The 16,581-nt window shown below is 50.0% G+C and overlaps 2 protein-coding genes across 5 annotated transcripts; one reads left to right on the top strand and one right to left on the bottom strand.

Annotated features, from left to right (window-relative positions):
- Nucleotides 1–498: 498 nt before the first annotated feature.
- On the bottom strand, nt 499–9,256 carry POLR2F (RNA polymerase II subunit F). Its single transcript, XM_006174901.3, has 5 exons — nt 9,102–9,256; nt 7,607–7,676; nt 4,802–4,932; nt 1,135–1,206; nt 499–680 (listed from the first exon to the last, which is right to left on the bottom strand). Exons 1-5 carry the CDS (start codon nt 9,119–9,121, stop codon nt 590–592), a joined length of 384 nt encoding a protein of 127 aa, XP_006174963.1. The 5' UTR covers nt 9,122–9,256; the 3' UTR covers nt 499–589.
- A 16-nt stretch (nt 9,257–9,272) lies between these two features.
- C12H22orf23 (chromosome 12 C22orf23 homolog) lies at nt 9,273–16,329 on the top strand. 4 transcript variants are annotated; one of them, XR_004324326.1, is made up of 7 exons: nt 9,273–9,431; nt 9,761–9,872; nt 10,617–10,679; nt 13,509–13,691; nt 14,403–14,534; nt 14,664–14,840; nt 15,010–15,146. XR_004324326.1 is itself a non-coding variant. In XM_014550797.2 (7 exons), exons 2-7 carry the CDS (start codon nt 9,770–9,772, stop codon nt 15,247–15,249), a joined length of 822 nt encoding a protein of 273 aa, XP_014406283.2. In that variant the 5' UTR covers nt 9,281–9,431; nt 9,761–9,769; the 3' UTR covers nt 15,250–16,329. The 4 variants fall into 4 exon arrangements, 3 of the variants coding, with proteins under 3 accessions (XP_014406283.2, XP_014406282.2, XP_032348129.1); XM_014550797.2 differs by having other exon boundaries at nt 9,281–9,431; nt 14,740–14,840; nt 15,010–16,329; XM_014550796.2 differs by having other exon boundaries at nt 9,282–9,468; nt 14,740–14,840; nt 15,010–16,329.
- Nucleotides 16,330–16,581: the final 252 nt, after the last annotated feature.

Here is a 16,581-nt window from a genome sequence, read left to right as displayed (position 1 = left end):
GGCAGGTGCTCGGCCCTCGCTCCAGCTGCTGACTTGCCCAGCAGGGCTCTCTTGGGGAGGGCAGGAGATCACTGCATCCCCAGGCTTCCTGCTGGGGCACAGGCTCCTGAAAGGGGATCCGAGCCCACGATAAGAGACTCGAGGCAGGTCCTTAGGAAACAATGGGTGGCTTGATGAGACCTGCTCTGTGATACTCCTGAGAAGGGAGAAGCCCCTGCAGCCAGTCCCCACTGGAAAGGAAATTGGGGGTTTCCGTGGCAACCAGTTCCCTGGGCACAAAGGCTCGTCTGTCTGCTGGGAAGGCAGCTGAGGTGTCTCCCTGCAGCCGCCTCTGCTCTGGTGGATGGCGAGATGTAGGGAGAGTCACGGGGGGAGGGCCCTGGTGCCTCTTCAAGAAGTGACAGTCACAGGGCCACTGGGACGAGTGCACCCTCCAAGCAGCAGGGCAGTAACAGGGAAGAAGCAAGAGGGCCTTGCAGGTAGCTGGAGGCAGAGGGGTTTGAAAAGTCAAAGGGTTTATTATTTACACGTATAAAGAATGTGAGACTAGAAACTGGGGATGAGGCACAGCCAGGAAGATGATGCCGGCTCAGTCGGTGATGATGAGCTCGTCTACCCCCCAGTCTTCATAGCTCCCGTCGGGCAGGTAGCGGCGAATGATGATGGGGATCTTTCGGGCCCTGTGGTGGGGAGAAGTCAAGGCACATGAGGGCTGGTGACCCCAGCTTTGCAGAAGGGACAGAACGTGTGCAGAATGCAAGGGAACAGAAGTCTTAGGAGCATCCTCTTGAAACTATGAATGCACTTTGTAGGAACGGAATTACAACAAAAAAGCTCCTGCATCCCTGAGTGTGGGACAGTGGGTCTGGAAGGACCCACGGCTGAAGGGAGGAGGCGGCAGGGTAGAGGGATGCGGTAGGGACAGGAAAATTCTGACAGACAGAAGAGGTCGATGTCTCATCAATGTCCTCCCCTCCCAGCCCCCTCCTCCCTGGTGGGCTGACTCCTGAGCAGACTAAGGGTCTACAGGAACAAGAACCACACTTCCCAGCAGCGAAGTAGGGGGAGGGGGGTACAGCAGAGAACCCAAAGGATGCCTCCCAGGCGCAGTGAACCACGATCTGGGTGACTTACTTGAGCTCTTTCATGGCGATGAGCAAGGGATCTGTCTCCCCCTCCAGCTCCACCATCACAGGGGCACACATCCTGCAGGTACAGGGACAAGTGATGGGGGAGACCAGACGCACAGGGAGAAGGCCCAGCACCAAGTGGGAGGCTCGCTTCACAGACAGGATCAGATCAGCATCCCAGTCCTCCCCTCAAAAGGGCACCTTCCAGGTAGGCGGGTGTGGCGGATGGGGAGCGGCGCTTCAGGGGCACTGACAGTGAGGGGACTCCAGTGGGAGCCAGCAGACTAGTCTTAAACTTTGCCTCCAGAGAACTGAATTTTTCTCCAAATCTCAGTATCCTCATTTGAAAATGAAGACAAAAGCCCTGCCGCGCCTACACAGCAATGATGCTAACACACTGCTGGCTAACGAGCAGAGACTAAGGAAGTGCTATGCGCTGCTTGGTTAAGTACTGTTGTCACTTCTGTTTCACTCCTGCAGAAACTGAGGCACAGAGAGGTCAGCAAATTGCCCAAGATCGCACAGACAGTAAGTGGCAGAGCCAAGTTTGAATGGAGAAGGCTCCTCCCTGCTGTGTTAACACTTCCCATTAAAAAGCTGGTGATCCATAAACTGAAGAAAGGTGTTCCAAGTGTGAGCTTTCATCACTGAGCCCTACAACATTCATCACGTCAGCAACTCTGCCAAGGCCCTTCCCCAGGACCCATCCCAGGCTCCTGAGCCTGAGGCCACGGCAGAGTATTCCAGCACAAAGGACCAGCGTGTGCAAAAGCTCTTCCTTCTGATTGCTCTAACTCAAGCCCCCAGCCCTGCCTCTGGGTCTAGGTCACCTCATTTTCCTTCTCTGTCTAGGCAACACCCCCACAAGCCTCTACGTGGGGCCTGCAGTCAGGCACTCACCCTTCCATGACACTCCATCTGGCCCATGCTTACCTTTCCAGCACCTTCTCATGCTACTTGCTTGTATTTACGCCACGTTCCAGCCACAGCAAACTACCACAGTTCCCAGACACAGCCTGTTGTCTCCTTTTTGCATCCTTACATAAACACCGCCTCGCCCTACAGGCCTGCTCAAATGTCGCCGCTCTGGGAATCCTTGCTGAATCCTCAGTGCCCTGACTCATCTTACAAACACTTTTCTCGGCACCAGTATCACTATACTGCAACTTCTTGCTTGAAGTTTCCAAATTAGACCTGGTGGCCCAGGATCCCATGCCCTAGCACAGCACTTGGCCCACAGCAGAGGCGCTAAAAACAAACAAGCACAAACAGGGCCAGTTCTAGGCCCACTTCCTCTGGGAAGCCAACCTTATTGATTCCAGCTCAAACTGACATTAATGGATCCCAAACCTGATAATTATCAAATTACTAGGAGCATTCTAAAAATACAAGCTCCCAGGAAGTGGCTGTGGTAAACATGCCACCGCCAGGTGGTGCCAGTGAGCCGGATTGAGACTTCATTCAAAAACTATCCAAGAAACATTCGTTCAGCACCTCCTAAGTGCAGGATCGCATGCCCAGTACTCAGGATAAGCTCCAGCCCTGGTTGTCCAAGGGCTTACAGCAGCTGAGGAAGTGCCAGATGGCACCCTAGCCCTTAATCGGAAGGAGCACTAAGCAGAGCCGAGCCTTGCTCCCAAAGAATAGCAGGATGTTGGGACCTGGTAGTGTTCTGAATACCTGCCTCCTGACTTTTAAGTGCTCCACACTGCACACCAGATGCACGCCCATCTTCTGAACTCATCACTCAAGGCATCAGTGACATCTTCTTCAGTCTTGTGCCCCAAGGTACTTGCCACTCCCCCGCCGCAGTCCACACATACCTCCATCTGGACCTTTCCTCGTGCTGTTTCTGGCACCTGGGATACGTTCAAAACCTCCCTTTACTTGTCCTCACTTGAATTCCAATTTCTTCCTGAGGCCTCCCCAGTCACTCCCTTCTTTCCTTTTTGTTCCTTTTGTAAAGCACCAACCCTGCCTGCCCTGGGTTCTGGGTATTTACAATAGGTCCATCTCCCCCACCATGCTGTAAACACCTGCAGGACTGGGGGATTGTGTCTTTAATCAGCTTCGCATCCACAATAGGTGCAAGCACAATATCTTATTGGATGCTGAAAGACTTTAACTTGTATACAGTCTATTTGTTTGAAAAAAATAATTAATGAAGTATTCTTTCTGCTGGGTCATGTTTAGCAGACGTGAGCACTGCCCAACAGAGCGCTCTGCGATACGCAAATATCCTGTCTGTGCTATCCATTACGGTAGCCACAGCGGGCTACTGGGCAGTGGAATGTGGCTAATGAGACCAAACATGAACTTTTACTTAGTTTTACTTAAATTTAAATGGTCAAATGTAGTCAGTGGTGACCATAATTGATGGTGCAGGCCTAGAGGATCCTGACCCCAGTGATACCAAAATCATCGCACCGAGTGCAGCAGACCAGCAAGGAGTGCAACAGGCTGGCAAGAGGCCTACTGGTGCCAAATGGGCAAGGAACAACGTTGCCCACCCAGAAAACCCTCCATTGAAGTGGACAGTGGTCACCTCCGCTCCACAGGACTGGAGGAGATAACGTCCAAGGCGCTTTGAAAACTCGGGGGCGGGGAGCAGTGTGCAGACTGAGCACCACCACTCCTCCAGCACTCATGGCTCCACAATTCTGGCCCCAGCTTTTCTTCCTATTTTTTCTATTTTCCACTATTCCCTACTCAAAGCAACCCCTCCTCCAGATACCCACCATTTCCCACTCCAGCTTGCAAGTTCAGTGGAGAGCCCCTTTCCTTGGCCTCATGTTTCCCCAGGAGGGCCTTCTACAAGAGCAGCAGTAACACACCTGCCCTCTCCATCCTCCCACTTACTCCTCACCAGGATGGAGGGGGAACCCATCTAACAGGGGAGCCTGGGGAAAAGCAGGCATCTGTGGCCCAGCCTCTTCAAGAGTCCCTGCTTTCTCAAAGCTGCCTGCCTGCAGCGAGGGCACTTTCAGATCTGTCCTCCGTGATGCCCACCACCTCAGCAGGCGGGCTCAGCCCTGCAGAGATGGCCTCTGGATGCCTGCAATGCCTATGGCTGATGGAGTGCAGGCCGGCATCGCACATGCTGGTCTCCATCTGTTACTGGCTATCCCTTGAATCTTGTTATTTTTCAATTAGTTCCAAACTTGGGAGAGAAAAGGCAAGGTTGCTCATTTCAAATCCCCAAACCCCCAGCATTGTTCTGTGCTTTCACATCTCTAAGTGGCCTCTGCACAGAGGGCTCTCCCACTCCTCTGGGCTGGCCATAGGCTGGTCAAATCAAGAATCACCTTAAGCCCAACAGGTGCAGCCATGGCTCCCCAACTTACCAGCCCACAATGGTCTAGGGCTGATTTTATATTTTTATTTTTGCTTCCCTAACCTGACAGGCAACCATCAAGCTCTGTATTCTTACCGCTATTCTACTATACTGCTGTTTGACTCCTCAGATGTTTATGTCCTATTTGTCCACTGGATCACAAACTCTGAGGGCAGGGGTCTAGCATAGGGCCCGGCACACAGGGACAGCACCACCCTTGTCTAGCATGTGAGAGGAGGGAGGGTCTGTTTTTGGGGCCAGGCTGGACCACATCAATAGCTCATAGGCTCCTCGTGGCCTGACCGTTGGAAAAGATGGTGAAGAGGCACACACTCACGCGATCTGAAGGGCTCGGGTGCCCAGCACGCGGGCTCGCTCATACTTGGTCATATATGGTGTGGTGATTCGCTTCTGGTTGGCCTGCGGTCGCTCTCCAGAAGGGAGGATCTCAATGTTCTCCTGGCCCTCCTGGACACCAAGGCAGAAGAGGGAAAATCTCAGGTTGCATTATTGGGGGTGAGGGGGAGGAGGCTGACGACAATGGTCATACCCAGCACTACACTACCGCTTGTTACGTGCCAGTGACCACACAACTGCCTGATTAACATCTCATTTAATGCTCACAATAACCTTATGAGGTGGGGATTACAATGCCCATTTTAGAGGCTCAGAGAGTTAGCAAACTTAGCCAAAGTCTCAGACCAAATAAAAGAGAGGAATCATGATAAGGATTCCAAACCCAGCTTCCACATCCGGAAGAGAGAAGCAGAGGGCCTGGAGATAGGGTGGTCCTAGAACACTGACTCTATACGAAGAAGTCCTTGAGCACAGACAACAAATCACCCTTTGCAGGAAGAGGAACAAGCACCCCATCTTCATATATTCATATATTTAACAATTAACTTATTAAGCATCTGTCATGTGCGAACATCACAATACATGCTGAGGCAGAAGCTAAGAGTTCCTGTTCTCAAAGAATTCAGTCTGGGAAAAAGACAAGAGTAAACAAAACACCAAGTGCTATAAAAGTATGTGCTACAAACTTACCAAGAAGGTGAGGGACAGCTACCTCACACTAGGGGTTAGGAATGCAGTCCAGAGCTAAGACTGCTAGTCTAGAAGAATGAGGAGGCGCTGCCAAGCTAATGAGGAAGGAAAGGGCATTCAAGGCAGGTTGAACTGCATTAGTACAGGTACAGAGGAGGGAGAGAACATGCTAAGTTTGGACAACTAATTGTGGAGTATGATTAGAGCAAAAGGTAGATACGGGGTTGCAGGCAGGAGAATAAATTCCATAATAAAGAATAATGTCAACAAATATTTATTAAGTGCTTATGATGTGTCAGATAGTATTCTAAGTGCTTGGGATAGAGCAGCGAGTAAGACAGATAAAAACCCTTTCCCTTATAGAACTTACACTATAATAAGAAAAGATATAAACAAGAAAAAAATTAAAATATGTAAAATTAAAATAATTAAAATGTGTAATATAAGAACAGAGAAAAGACAGGGAGAGCCAAGGGTGGTGTGTGGGAGGAGGGGGGAATGCAGCAATTTTAAATAGATGGTCAGGGAAGGCCTCGTTGAGGTGACACCTGAGCAACTACCTGGAGGAAACGAGGAAAAGGTCGTATGCATATCTAAGGGAGAAGTGTTCCTGGAAGAGGGAAGAGCATGATCAAAGATTCTGAGCAGGAATGCCTAGCATGACAGGGACAGCAAGAAGAGATAAGGTGACAGAGGTGGCAAGTAGCCAGATCATGGAGGACCTTGTACATCTTTTTGGCATTTATTCTGAATGAGATGAAGCCACTGCATGTGGGTTCTGAGCAGAGGAGAGACAATTTGACTTAAGATTTACAGGGATCACTCTGGATACTCTGTTGAGAATATTCTGTAGCGGGTAAGAGCAGAAGCAGAGAGACCACTTTGGAAGACCAATAGTAATCCATCATGTGGGAAGGTGAAAAAGACAACTCTGGCAGCAGAAAGGCAAACAGCAGACTGAAGGCAGAAAACCAGTAACACAATTTCTACAGTAATGTGGGTGAAAAGCGATGAAAATCTACACCAGGCTGAGGCACTAGGAATGGAGAAACAGAAATAGGACTGAACCACATGTAGGAGGCAGAATCAACAGGACAGGGATGGAAGGGACTAGAAGGATAGAGGGGGTTTCTGACTCAGTGGAACAAGCACCTCAGAGTGTCCTGCAGACAGAGGAAATCTGAAAAGAGGGGCTTCAGCTTCCGAGCCTAAAAAATTGTGGATCACTCTCTCTCCAGGACACATAAAGCACTTCTTCCTCCATCAGTCACACAGGACATTTTATTTATGAAGCTCATTCACCTAGTGACTCAAGCCAGAAACCTGGGAATCACCATAATCAGCTCCCACTTTCCCAAACCCACATTCAACCCACCAAAGTATCTCATCCATTTTCTTATCACCAACATTACCAGCACCTAAGTCCAAGCCCCACGTCTCTCACCTGGAGGTCTAGGAGAGCTCCCTAATCGGGCTCTTTCTTTTACTCTTGCTCCTCTCCAATTCATTCCTCACTCTGAGGCCAGAATGATCCTTCTAAAGTATAAACTGGATCATGCCACTCCCAAGCTCAAAGCTCATCAGTGGCTTCCTGCTACCTATAGGCTACAAAATCCTGCCTGATCTAGGCCCTTACTTCTCCAGCTTTCTTTCTTTCCTTTTTGTTGTTGTTGTTGTTGTTGTTGTTGTTGTTGTTGTTGTTAATGGAGGTACTGGGGATTGAACTCAGGACCTCGTGCATACTAAACATGCACTATACCACTGAGCTATACCTCCTCCCCCTTTCTATTTATGGAGCCCAATGCAGAGCTCCTGGCACATAATAAACATTCAACACATGTTTGCTCAATGAATGAAGAGGATATTTCAGTTAGTGAACTAACTGCCCCAGAAGCCACACGCTGTGGTCCAAGTGGACAAAAGCCTTCAAGCCCACCCTCTAGGGGCTCCTCCCCTATCCAGGACCAGATCTTTCCTCACTCTAACTGAGCCTGCCTTGACCACAAATGGGAGGCAGATGCATTCAGTCAGTTACCACCGGACAGGCTATCTGCAGGTAGGACTGCAGAGGGAGGACCCAAGACTAAATACTGACCTCCTCGGCATTCTCCAAGTCATCTAGCCCTTCATCCTCCTCCACATCGTCAAAGTCATCGCCATCAAAACTGTCCAAGAAAAAGAAGCCAGTCAGAGCATGACTTACTAGAATCAAAGAGGGCAGAGATCTGAGTCTCATATGGTATGTAGGAGGTACTCGATAAGTATCTACTTAATGAGTGAATCATTTAATAATCACTTAACAAATCATTTAATTTCCCCATTTTAAAAAACAAACAAAGCTTACTTTTCTACTCCCTCCCTGCAGAGCCCTATTTCCATGCTCCCCTTGGGAGCAAAATTCATGAAAGAGTTGTCTGTCTTCAGTGTTTCCAATTCTTCTCTTCCCATTCTGTCATCATTTCACTCCAAAGACTTCCACCTCCATGGCTCCACCAAAGCCACTCCTTTCGAGTATGTTAATGATTTCCACGTTGCTAAATCCAATGGACCATTCTTGTTGTCCTCTAGCCTTATCTAGCAGTTGGCACATCAGACCACCTCCTCTCACTCAAAACACTCTCCTCACTTGACTGCAAGGACACTTCACTCTCTTGGTGTCCCCCCAACTCCCTGGCTGCTCCTTCTCAATCTCCTTTGCTGGTTTCTCCTCTTTTCCCTTCAAGCACTCCATGTTGGGATGCTCTGACGCTCAGCCATCTCCTCTTCTCTACTGACACTTCCCTGATGATCTCCCGTTTCTCAGCTTTGACTAATATACTTATGCTGAGGACTTCCCGATTTTTCTCTTCAGAATAGACCTCTCCTCCAACCCCACACATCAGGAAATCTTTCTGGCTTTAGCTTCAAAATAAATCCGGGGGTGGAAGAAAGAGTGTAGCTCAGAGGTAGCATGCGTGCTTTGCATCAATCCCCAATACCTCCATTAAAAAATAAATAAATAAACCTAATTACCTCCTCCCCGCCCCCGCAAAAAATCCAGAATTCAAAACCACTTCTCACTACCTCTACTACTATCACCCTGGGACAAGTCACTACCTTTTCTCACCTAATTACTGCAAGCCTCCCAGACTTTTACCACTTCAAAGTGTCCCCAGACCCTCCTCTGGATTACTTCTATACTACATACTTTTACCATGCAATTCACAGATAAGCCCCCGTATTATCTAAGGACATGTCCCCTCTTCTAGAAAGGGATCCCACTGGGAGAGCAAGGATTATGCCTAATACACCTCAGTATGTCCAAATCAAGACACAGAATCCGACTTAGCGGAAGTCTGTTGAAAGATATCTTTTCAGTGATCCTCTCTGGACCCTCGAGCCAGGGCCTGTCTGTGCTAAGCCTCTGGTCGGGTCTATGCTCCCGGTTCCCCGCCTTTCCCTTCTCCAGCTCCGCGGGCCCCCTCAGCGCCCCCCGAGTCCCTTGAGACACTGCCCCTCCACGCCTGGCTCCTCAACTTCTTTCGAGCCAGGCTTCCGCTTCACCCGTCACTTCCGAGGCTCCGCAAAAGGCATTTCGCTCCAGAACTCACTTGTCCTCGTTGTCTGACATGACGCCTGGGCCGCAGCTACCTGGCTCTCTCCCCAGACCCGCGCGGAGGCCCACAGACACAGCGCCTCCGCCTCGAGCGGCGCCGCGCGTACTCTGCGCCTGCGCCGTGACCCAGAGGCAATCACTTCCGGGAGTCTGGCCGGGGCGATAAACGAGCGCATGCGTCGAGCGGTGTGTTCGCGTTACCATGGTAGCCGGAGCGGCAAGTCGCAGGCTCTAGTTGCAGAGATCGGAGAAGTATTTCTGCGGGGCGCCAGCGCACGTGCAGCTGCAGAGACGTGGTTACGATCTCCGGAGCTCAGCAGCCTCTGTGAGGAGGGGCCACCCAGGCGGGGTCTTACTTTAGGGTGAGGTTTTAGTTTGGACGTATCACCCAACAGGCACGGCTTCCCTAACGCCCCCTTCCTCCAGAGCGGGCTTCCCTGACACAGGCGCCAGGTCAGGATGAGGTCTCGGTTCGCGTGTGTATTATCTGCCAGTGGATCTGTTGAGGGTGGGAGAATCGGGCACTGTTGCGATATTGACGCGCGGTGTCACGATTCTCTTGCGACCCGACCCCCGCTCCCAAACTTGGGGTTGCGGGAACAGAGATTGGACCTAAGAGACAGGAGGTGTGTCGTTGCGTTTTTCCCTCCTCAGAGCCCTCCCATGGCTTCCCAGGAGAGGGTGGAGACAGCAACGAAAGGAACGGGGTTCTGGCGCTGCCCCAAGCCGGCCACTTACACCCCAGGAACCTGTGAGCTGCTCAGAGGTCAGTGCATTAAAGGACACAAGAAAAGCGGTGGTAACAGTTACCCTCTGTACCTCAGTTCCCCCCTCCCCCCATATGACTTATGGCTTAGAGTAGTTAACTTCCGTGCATCCCTTAGATCACACTTTCAATTTCCCCAGGGAAGCTTAATTTCCTTCCCACCCACCACCACCGCAGTGGAACCAATTGTTATGTACCCACACACTACTACATACCTTTCCCTTCACTGGGCTTAGTGCAACCTGTAGTCAGATACCTAGTGTGTCCCACTGAATTAACATTGAATTGACATCCTTCCACCCCTCCAGTTTGTGGACTCCACCAGAACACCATGCCTGTTTTGGCTCACAATTTTAGCTCCAGCTCCTGGCACATACTTAACAAATACTTGTTCATTCACTCATTCATTCACTCATTCATTCACTCAACAAAAAATTTTAAAGCCCCACTATGTGCTGTAGATATCATTCTAGGTGCTGAGGATACAGCAGTAGAAAAAAACAGCAAAAATTCTTGCTCCCATGGAGCTACTATTCCAATAGGAAGGTAACAAATACTAATTAAAATATTTAGAGCTTAGACGGTGACAAGTGCTATAGAAAAAAATGAAGCAGGAAAGGAAGAGAGGGTGTACTCAGATGTACAATTGGGGCCAGGAGGCAATACAATATTAAATTTCAATAGGTGAGATGAAGGCATCTGCTTGCAGCCCAGGAGGCCTCATTGAAGTGCTTTATCTTGCAGTGATGATGAAAGAATCCAAACTGACTAACTTCCAACAGCGCCACATCATGGACACCATGAAACGTAAGACGCAATCCACAGAGGCTTTCTGGGCAGAGGGATTCTGGGCCACCATTCTAATGCTTCTCCATATTAAGGGGGAGGGGACTTCATTTTGAAAGACCACAAAAATCAAATAGTATTTCTGACCCTTGCTCCTGGGGAGTTGACCTGATGGGGCCTTTGCTTTGGGCACAGTCCAGCTCCAGCCAGCCTTCCCAACAGATCACAGTCCATTCAAGACTTCCTGCCCTGCCAAATAGTCTGAATGCTGTCCTCTTACTCACATACCATTCAAGCTCTCCAAAGGAGAAGGCTGTGTCTCATTTATAGTTTTATTCATTCTTAGCTTAGCTAGCAGAAACAAGATTATTGGCAGGATTCCAACTTAGGGAAAAATATGCAAAACCTTTCCACAGCTCACCTCTGACCACAGATTTTGTTTCAAGGGAAACAAAAATGTGGCTGTACATGGGCACAAGAATGAGGTTCCCTCTAAGATCTTAAAAACAACCTTTGCTTTCTGAGATTTAACTGAATCAACATTTAATGGAGCAGAACAGAGATCTGTAAAGTTGCCTTTAAGAGAACGCCAGAGGGTCCAAGCCTGCTGAACTTCACTTGAATCTGCCAATAGCTATTGCCTTCTCTTGAGGAAGAGGGTGCCTATCAGGAGGCATCTGATCAACCACAGAAATATAGGGAAGGGAGAGTCAGGGAGGCATCTGAACAACCACAGAAGCATAGGGAAGGGAGAGTCAGAGACAAATGTTGGCAGTGTCTGCCCAGCACTGGCCGAGGTGGGGAGGCTCCATCAAGCCAGTTCAGAAGTCGGATCTTCTTCCTCTTTGTGGACAAGGACAACTCAGGCTGCCAGAGCCTAGTTCCACAACACAGCTGAATCACATAACTCCATGCTCAGTAATCTGTTAATAATTTGGTGTCCCCTACAGCATGGCTACAAAGAGAATGTGCTAGAAATTCAACTAAAAGTAGATAGCAGGATATCAAGAATGTGTCTACCTTATTCACCATGCTACCCCAGCTCCTAGGTGCTCAGAATATTTATTGAAGGACTAATTGCGTCAGTGGTTAGGCCAACGCAAGTCACTGGTTTGCCTGGCAGTTTTATTCTCCTTAGAAGTTTTGTTTCTAAAAACACTGCCTCCAAGCATTGATGTTGAATCTAGTTTCTTCTCCTAGAATCCCTTCTCTTTTACTCTCTTCTTAACCAAGTCCTACTTGTTGTTTTGAGGCTTAGTTCAAATTCTGTTGCGAGCTACAAAATCCTCTCCTCAACCTGAACTCCCAGAATTACTTGAGTCATAAGTATTTGCTGAGAATGGGCCAAAGGAAGAGGTAGCATTTGGCGCTGGACGGGTAGAAATAAGGAGTGGAGAGAGTAGGAGGGACATTTTAGGAAGCGCAGCATCTCTTCAGAGAAGAGAGAAAAACCATGGTGTGGACCACGGTAGAGGACGTGAGAAGGGGAAGGTAGTGGGAAATTACTGTATTTTCAACAGCAGCTAAAGGGACCATGTCATTCCTCTACTCCTCTGTGCAGAGGCCTCCCATGGCTCCCCACTTCACACAGAGTAAAAGCCAGTCTTTCCAGAGGCTATGAGGCCCTGTACATCTCTTGCCCTCCATGACCTCTAGCCTCTCCTCCCCCTACACTCTGCCCCTTGCTCAGTCCATTCCCACACCGTCGCCTCCCAGCTCTTCCTCCAACACTCCAGGCACATTCCCACTTCAAGGCCTTTGCTCTGACCATTCCTTCTGCCTGGAATGCTCTTCCCCAAAATATCTGTGTGGCTGGCCTCTTACCACTTTGGGGTATTTTCTCAAATGTCACCCTCTCCACAAGGCCCTTCCCTATTTATAATTGCAAATCCTGCTCTGATACACCCTGTGCTCCATCCCTGTACTATCACCATCACAATCTAACATACTGTGTATCTTACGTGTTTTATCACCATCTAAACCCCAGGCATAAGCGCTGTGAGGACAGGACTTTATCTTACTTCCCACTTTACCCGCTGTGTCCGGGGCCTGGCACAGGGTACATACTTAATCCAAATTTGCTGGGCGGATGATAGAAGAATGCTGGAAAGTTAGGGGAGGTCGGCAGGAGTCAGATCAAAACAGTGGGTAGGGTCTGCTCTGAGCTGGGCTATAGGACAATTGAGAGGAGGGGGCCAGTCAGCCAGATAGGAGGGGACACACTTGGCTGGCCTGGGGGAGGAGCCCCAGCTCTGGGTCTAGGCAGTGAGGATGGACAGTAGGAGGGGTTGGTGTCTATTACCATCCAAACCATCCCTCCCCGCCCAGGACCAAACAGGTTTTAGGAATCCATCTATAGAAATAAAAGCACCAAGACAAAGGCTTGATGTACAAGAATGTTTATTGCAGCATTGTTTGAAGTAGAGAAAAAAATCCAAAACCAAAAAATACCCCTGGAAACAGCCTGAATTTCTGAAACTAAAAGACTAGTTGAATAAATACTGTATCTATTCTATTTATAAAAAATAAGTTATATATAAATGGAGCGATCTGGAAAGATATCCACGATAGGTTGTTAAGAGTCTATTACTGACTACAATACAGTATGATCCAGTGTTTGAAAACAGAATCTTATGTATGCATATATATCTTTGAACATTAAACATGTAAGCATCAAAAAGAAAGGACCAAAACCACCAAATTGTTGCCATGGCTCATTGTAGGGGGAGGGTTGGAAAGAAGGGGAGACTTCTGTACTGTCTGACTTGTTATAACAGGTAGGTACCACTTTCATAAAATTTTTTTTAAAAAGCCAGGTGGACCCCCTGACCCTCACCCTTCCTTCCCCAGGAGGAGACCCTCTCCCTCTACAGTGCAGCCCAGCTTCCAGCCAGAGGGTCTTGCCTTCCAAGCAGCCAGCCTCGGCCATCTACCTGCCTCCCATCCTGGCAGCTAGGTCCCACCTCCGGCCTGCCAGCAAGTGCCAGGCCAACGGGGCCTACAGCCGGGAGCAGTTCAAGCCTCAAGCCACCCGTAAGTGAGGGGCCTGGACTGCAGCCCCTCCCTTACCTCCCTCCAAAGGGGGCAGGCAGGGAGACCAGCAGCCCTCAGGGTGCTAAGCAGGCATCGTCTAATCAAATTCTCAGGCCAGTTATACCAAAGCTCTTGAGCCTTGGCACACGTTAGCTTGGGAGTGTTCAGAGTGTATGGGAAACCAGCTAGATATTCCTTTTTATACATCTTTCCAGAACTCTCTTTAACAGTTAACTGGTTTCCACCAATTTCTGATGAATGTTTGGCAGTCAGGTGTCACAGCCACTGCTCTCTCAAGCTCACATGGTGCCTGGAGTCCAGGGCTCCTCTGCACCCCAGCCTATTTCACAGAGCCATTCATCCCCCACTTTCTACTTGGCACCAGACATAACTCTTGGCCTAGACCCTCCGACACCTCCACGGAGCCTCTCCACCCAGGCTGCACCTTGGCAGTCACTGCGTTTTCTTAGCCTTGCTCTGCACCAAGGTAGGCTGTGCGTGTTGACAAAGCTTTCTTCCAGGTTCTTTCAACCCCTCCCTGTCTGACATGACATGACCAGCTCAGGGGCACCCAGGGTAGAAGGTGCCAGGACTGCAAAAACCATACCCACATTACCCAGGCACCCTGGAACCAGCGAACCCAATTGGGAACACAGACCATGGATGGGGGTACCCTTTATGCCTTAACTTGGCCACATCTGGGTCCAACAGGAGATCTGGAGAAGGAAAAGCGAAGACTGCAAAATATTTTTGCCACCGGGAAGGAGCCAGAGGAACGGAAAAGCAAGCCCTCTCCTGTGCGACAGGAGGACCCAGCCCCGGAGCTGGACCGCTTTGAAGAACGTAAGCCCCTGATGGGCCAGTTATGCTGGAGAAGGGAGTGTGTGTGGAGGGGCCCAGAACCAGGGAGGGGGACATCCCTGAGGGCCAACGAGTGAGAAACTGACCCCAGAACTGCTTCCTGTTCCCAAGAGAGCCGCCCCTGCCACCCCTCCTGGGAGCCTGACGGTCCCCACTGTCCTGTCCTGATGGCCCTCTCCTTGTCCAGTGGTGAAGGAAATCCAGGAGAGGAAAGAATTCCTGGCTGACATGGAAGCCCTGGGGCAGGGCAGACGGTACCAAGGGATCATCCTCACTGAAATCTCCCAGGTAGGAGAAGCCACAGGGAAGTGGGGTGGGACGTGCCCATGTGAGTGTGGAGGACGAGAGGTGAGTGGAGAGAATGGGTCAGCTGTGGCCGTTTCCGGAGTTCAGCTCTAGCCTCATATCTGTGGTGGCTGCTGGAGTTCCCTCCCTGATACCCAGCTTTCCTCTGCAGAAACTACAGGAAATGGAAGACATTGACCACAAGAGGAGTGAGGAACTTAGGAAGGCTCTGGCCACCACTTTATCTGTCTCAAGAGGGGCGGGAAGCCCAGCCTCCACCACTGGAACACCCACCCCCTTGCCAAACAGGGTCACCCCCAGGTCAGCCCAGCCACCCTGGCCTTCAGCCATGTCAGATGGTTGTATATCACTGCCCCTGCCTAGGGTACCCCAGACAGAGACAGCACCCTAGAAAGTAGACTGATCCTCCTGGATACCTGGCCCAAGGATCCCAGGTCAGCTGAGCCTCTGAGACCAGTCACAGATACAGACACGCACCAAGACACACGACTTGGAGTCTTTTCTCAGGGGAAGAGTCCCCCCATACACACTGAAAGCAAGACCCAGGTCTCACCATCTCGGGCGTGGGTCTAAGGGTGGCCACTGGGCCCTCTTCCCACTACCTCACCCACTGTGTGTCCCCATGTCCTCCACATTTGATTCTCTGAACTTAGGAATGAATGACTCCTTTCTTCCTACGTGTCTTAGGACCTACTTATATGACTTCTTACCACCTTGGGCAAATGTTTAACCACTATGATTAACTGGCCAATGAAACACGTTTAACATAGGTCATTACACATACCATTTTGTTTTCTGAGGGATAAGTCTTATTTATTCAAGGGGTTAGAATTTTTCAAGCCCAGGTGGTTTCTAGTTGTTTGCATATTTCAAGTGAAAACAGGAACCAGCGTTTCTGAGCACCCCAGGCCAGGCGCTGTGGCGGGTGCCAAGGTCACTCTCGGCTGATTCTCTCAATAAACACCTGAGATGGCTGATTATCCCTCGGTAAAAACTGGGGCTCACAGAGATACTATGGCCAGAGTCTTTTAACTAACAAGCAGCTTACTCAGGATTAAAAGTTAGCTTTCTGTCTTCCCACCAAACCCACAGCCCATAGAAGGAAACCCAAAGGGGTGGGAGGGACCCAGACTGAGGGGGCCCTGGGCTTGGAGTTCCACTCCCAGCCCATGTGGTCTAAGCCCCGCAGCCTCAGCTCTGACGGCTCCTGAGACACCCACCCGCAGGGACAGCGCCGTGGGCCTGGCACGCAGCACAGGGCAGTCCCCATGTCTTCTGACAACCACAAGCCCTATGCTCTCCCGGATTCTGTCATTTTGCTGTCCCCATAAATCAAAGTATTTTAGAGATTTCAACCAACCCTCCCACTTGGAGGGATTCACATAATCCTCTCAGGCCACATGACCCAAGTTCGGGTCTGCAGAATAAACATGGCCCTGCAGCCTCAAGCAAATAAACAGTGAGGACCAGATCAAGGGTTGGCTCCAGAACATTCCATGGGAAGCCTGTCTCCACACACACCTTCCAGAACCTGAGGACCAAGCGTGCAACGTGACGAGGACAGCCGCCGTCCATCTCAAAGGCCGCAGCACGTGGCCCAGAGGCAGCGAGCTGGAGGACCCAGGACAAATTCAGCCCACCTGTGACACCACAGCAACCTACCCTTGGTTTAAATTCAGATCAGTTGCCAACTTTACAAATTACACACACACCGTCTGGATTT

This window comes from Camelus ferus, chromosome 12 (genome assembly GCF_009834535.1).
Source record: "Camelus ferus isolate YT-003-E chromosome 12, BCGSAC_Cfer_1.0, whole genome shotgun sequence".
In the NCBI taxonomy this organism is placed as follows: Eukaryota; Metazoa; Chordata; class Mammalia; order Artiodactyla; family Camelidae; genus Camelus; species Camelus ferus.
This window is presented reverse-complemented; position numbering and strand designations above follow the sequence as displayed.

What these genes read in the sequence shown, in the direction of transcription:
- C12H22orf23 (XM_014550797.2), top strand. Translation starts at nt 9,770, where the DNA reads ATGGCTTCCCAGGAGAGGGTGGAGACAGCAACGAAAGGAACGGGGTTC. An exon ending in CATCATGGACACCATGAAAC is followed by an intron (nt 10,680 to 13,508) that starts GTAAGACGCAAT and finishes TTCCTTCCCCAG; the next exon opens with GAGGAGACCCTCTCCCTCTA. An exon ending in TCCTCACTGAAATCTCCCAG is followed by an intron (nt 14,841 to 15,009) that starts GTAGGAGAAGCC and finishes TTTCCTCTGCAG; the next exon opens with AAACTACAGGAAATGGAAGA.
- POLR2F (XM_006174901.3), bottom strand. Translation starts at nt 9,121, where the DNA reads ATGTCAGACAACGAGGACAA. An exon ending in ATGTCAGACAACGAGGACAA is followed by an intron (nt 7,677 to 9,101) that starts GTGAGTTCTGGA and finishes TTTCTTGGACAG; the next exon opens with TTTTGATGGCGATGACTTTG. An exon ending in ATCGCCATGAAAGAGCTCAA is followed by an intron (nt 681 to 1,134) that starts GTAAGTCACCCA and finishes TCCCCACCACAG; the next exon opens with GGCCCGAAAGATCCCCATCA.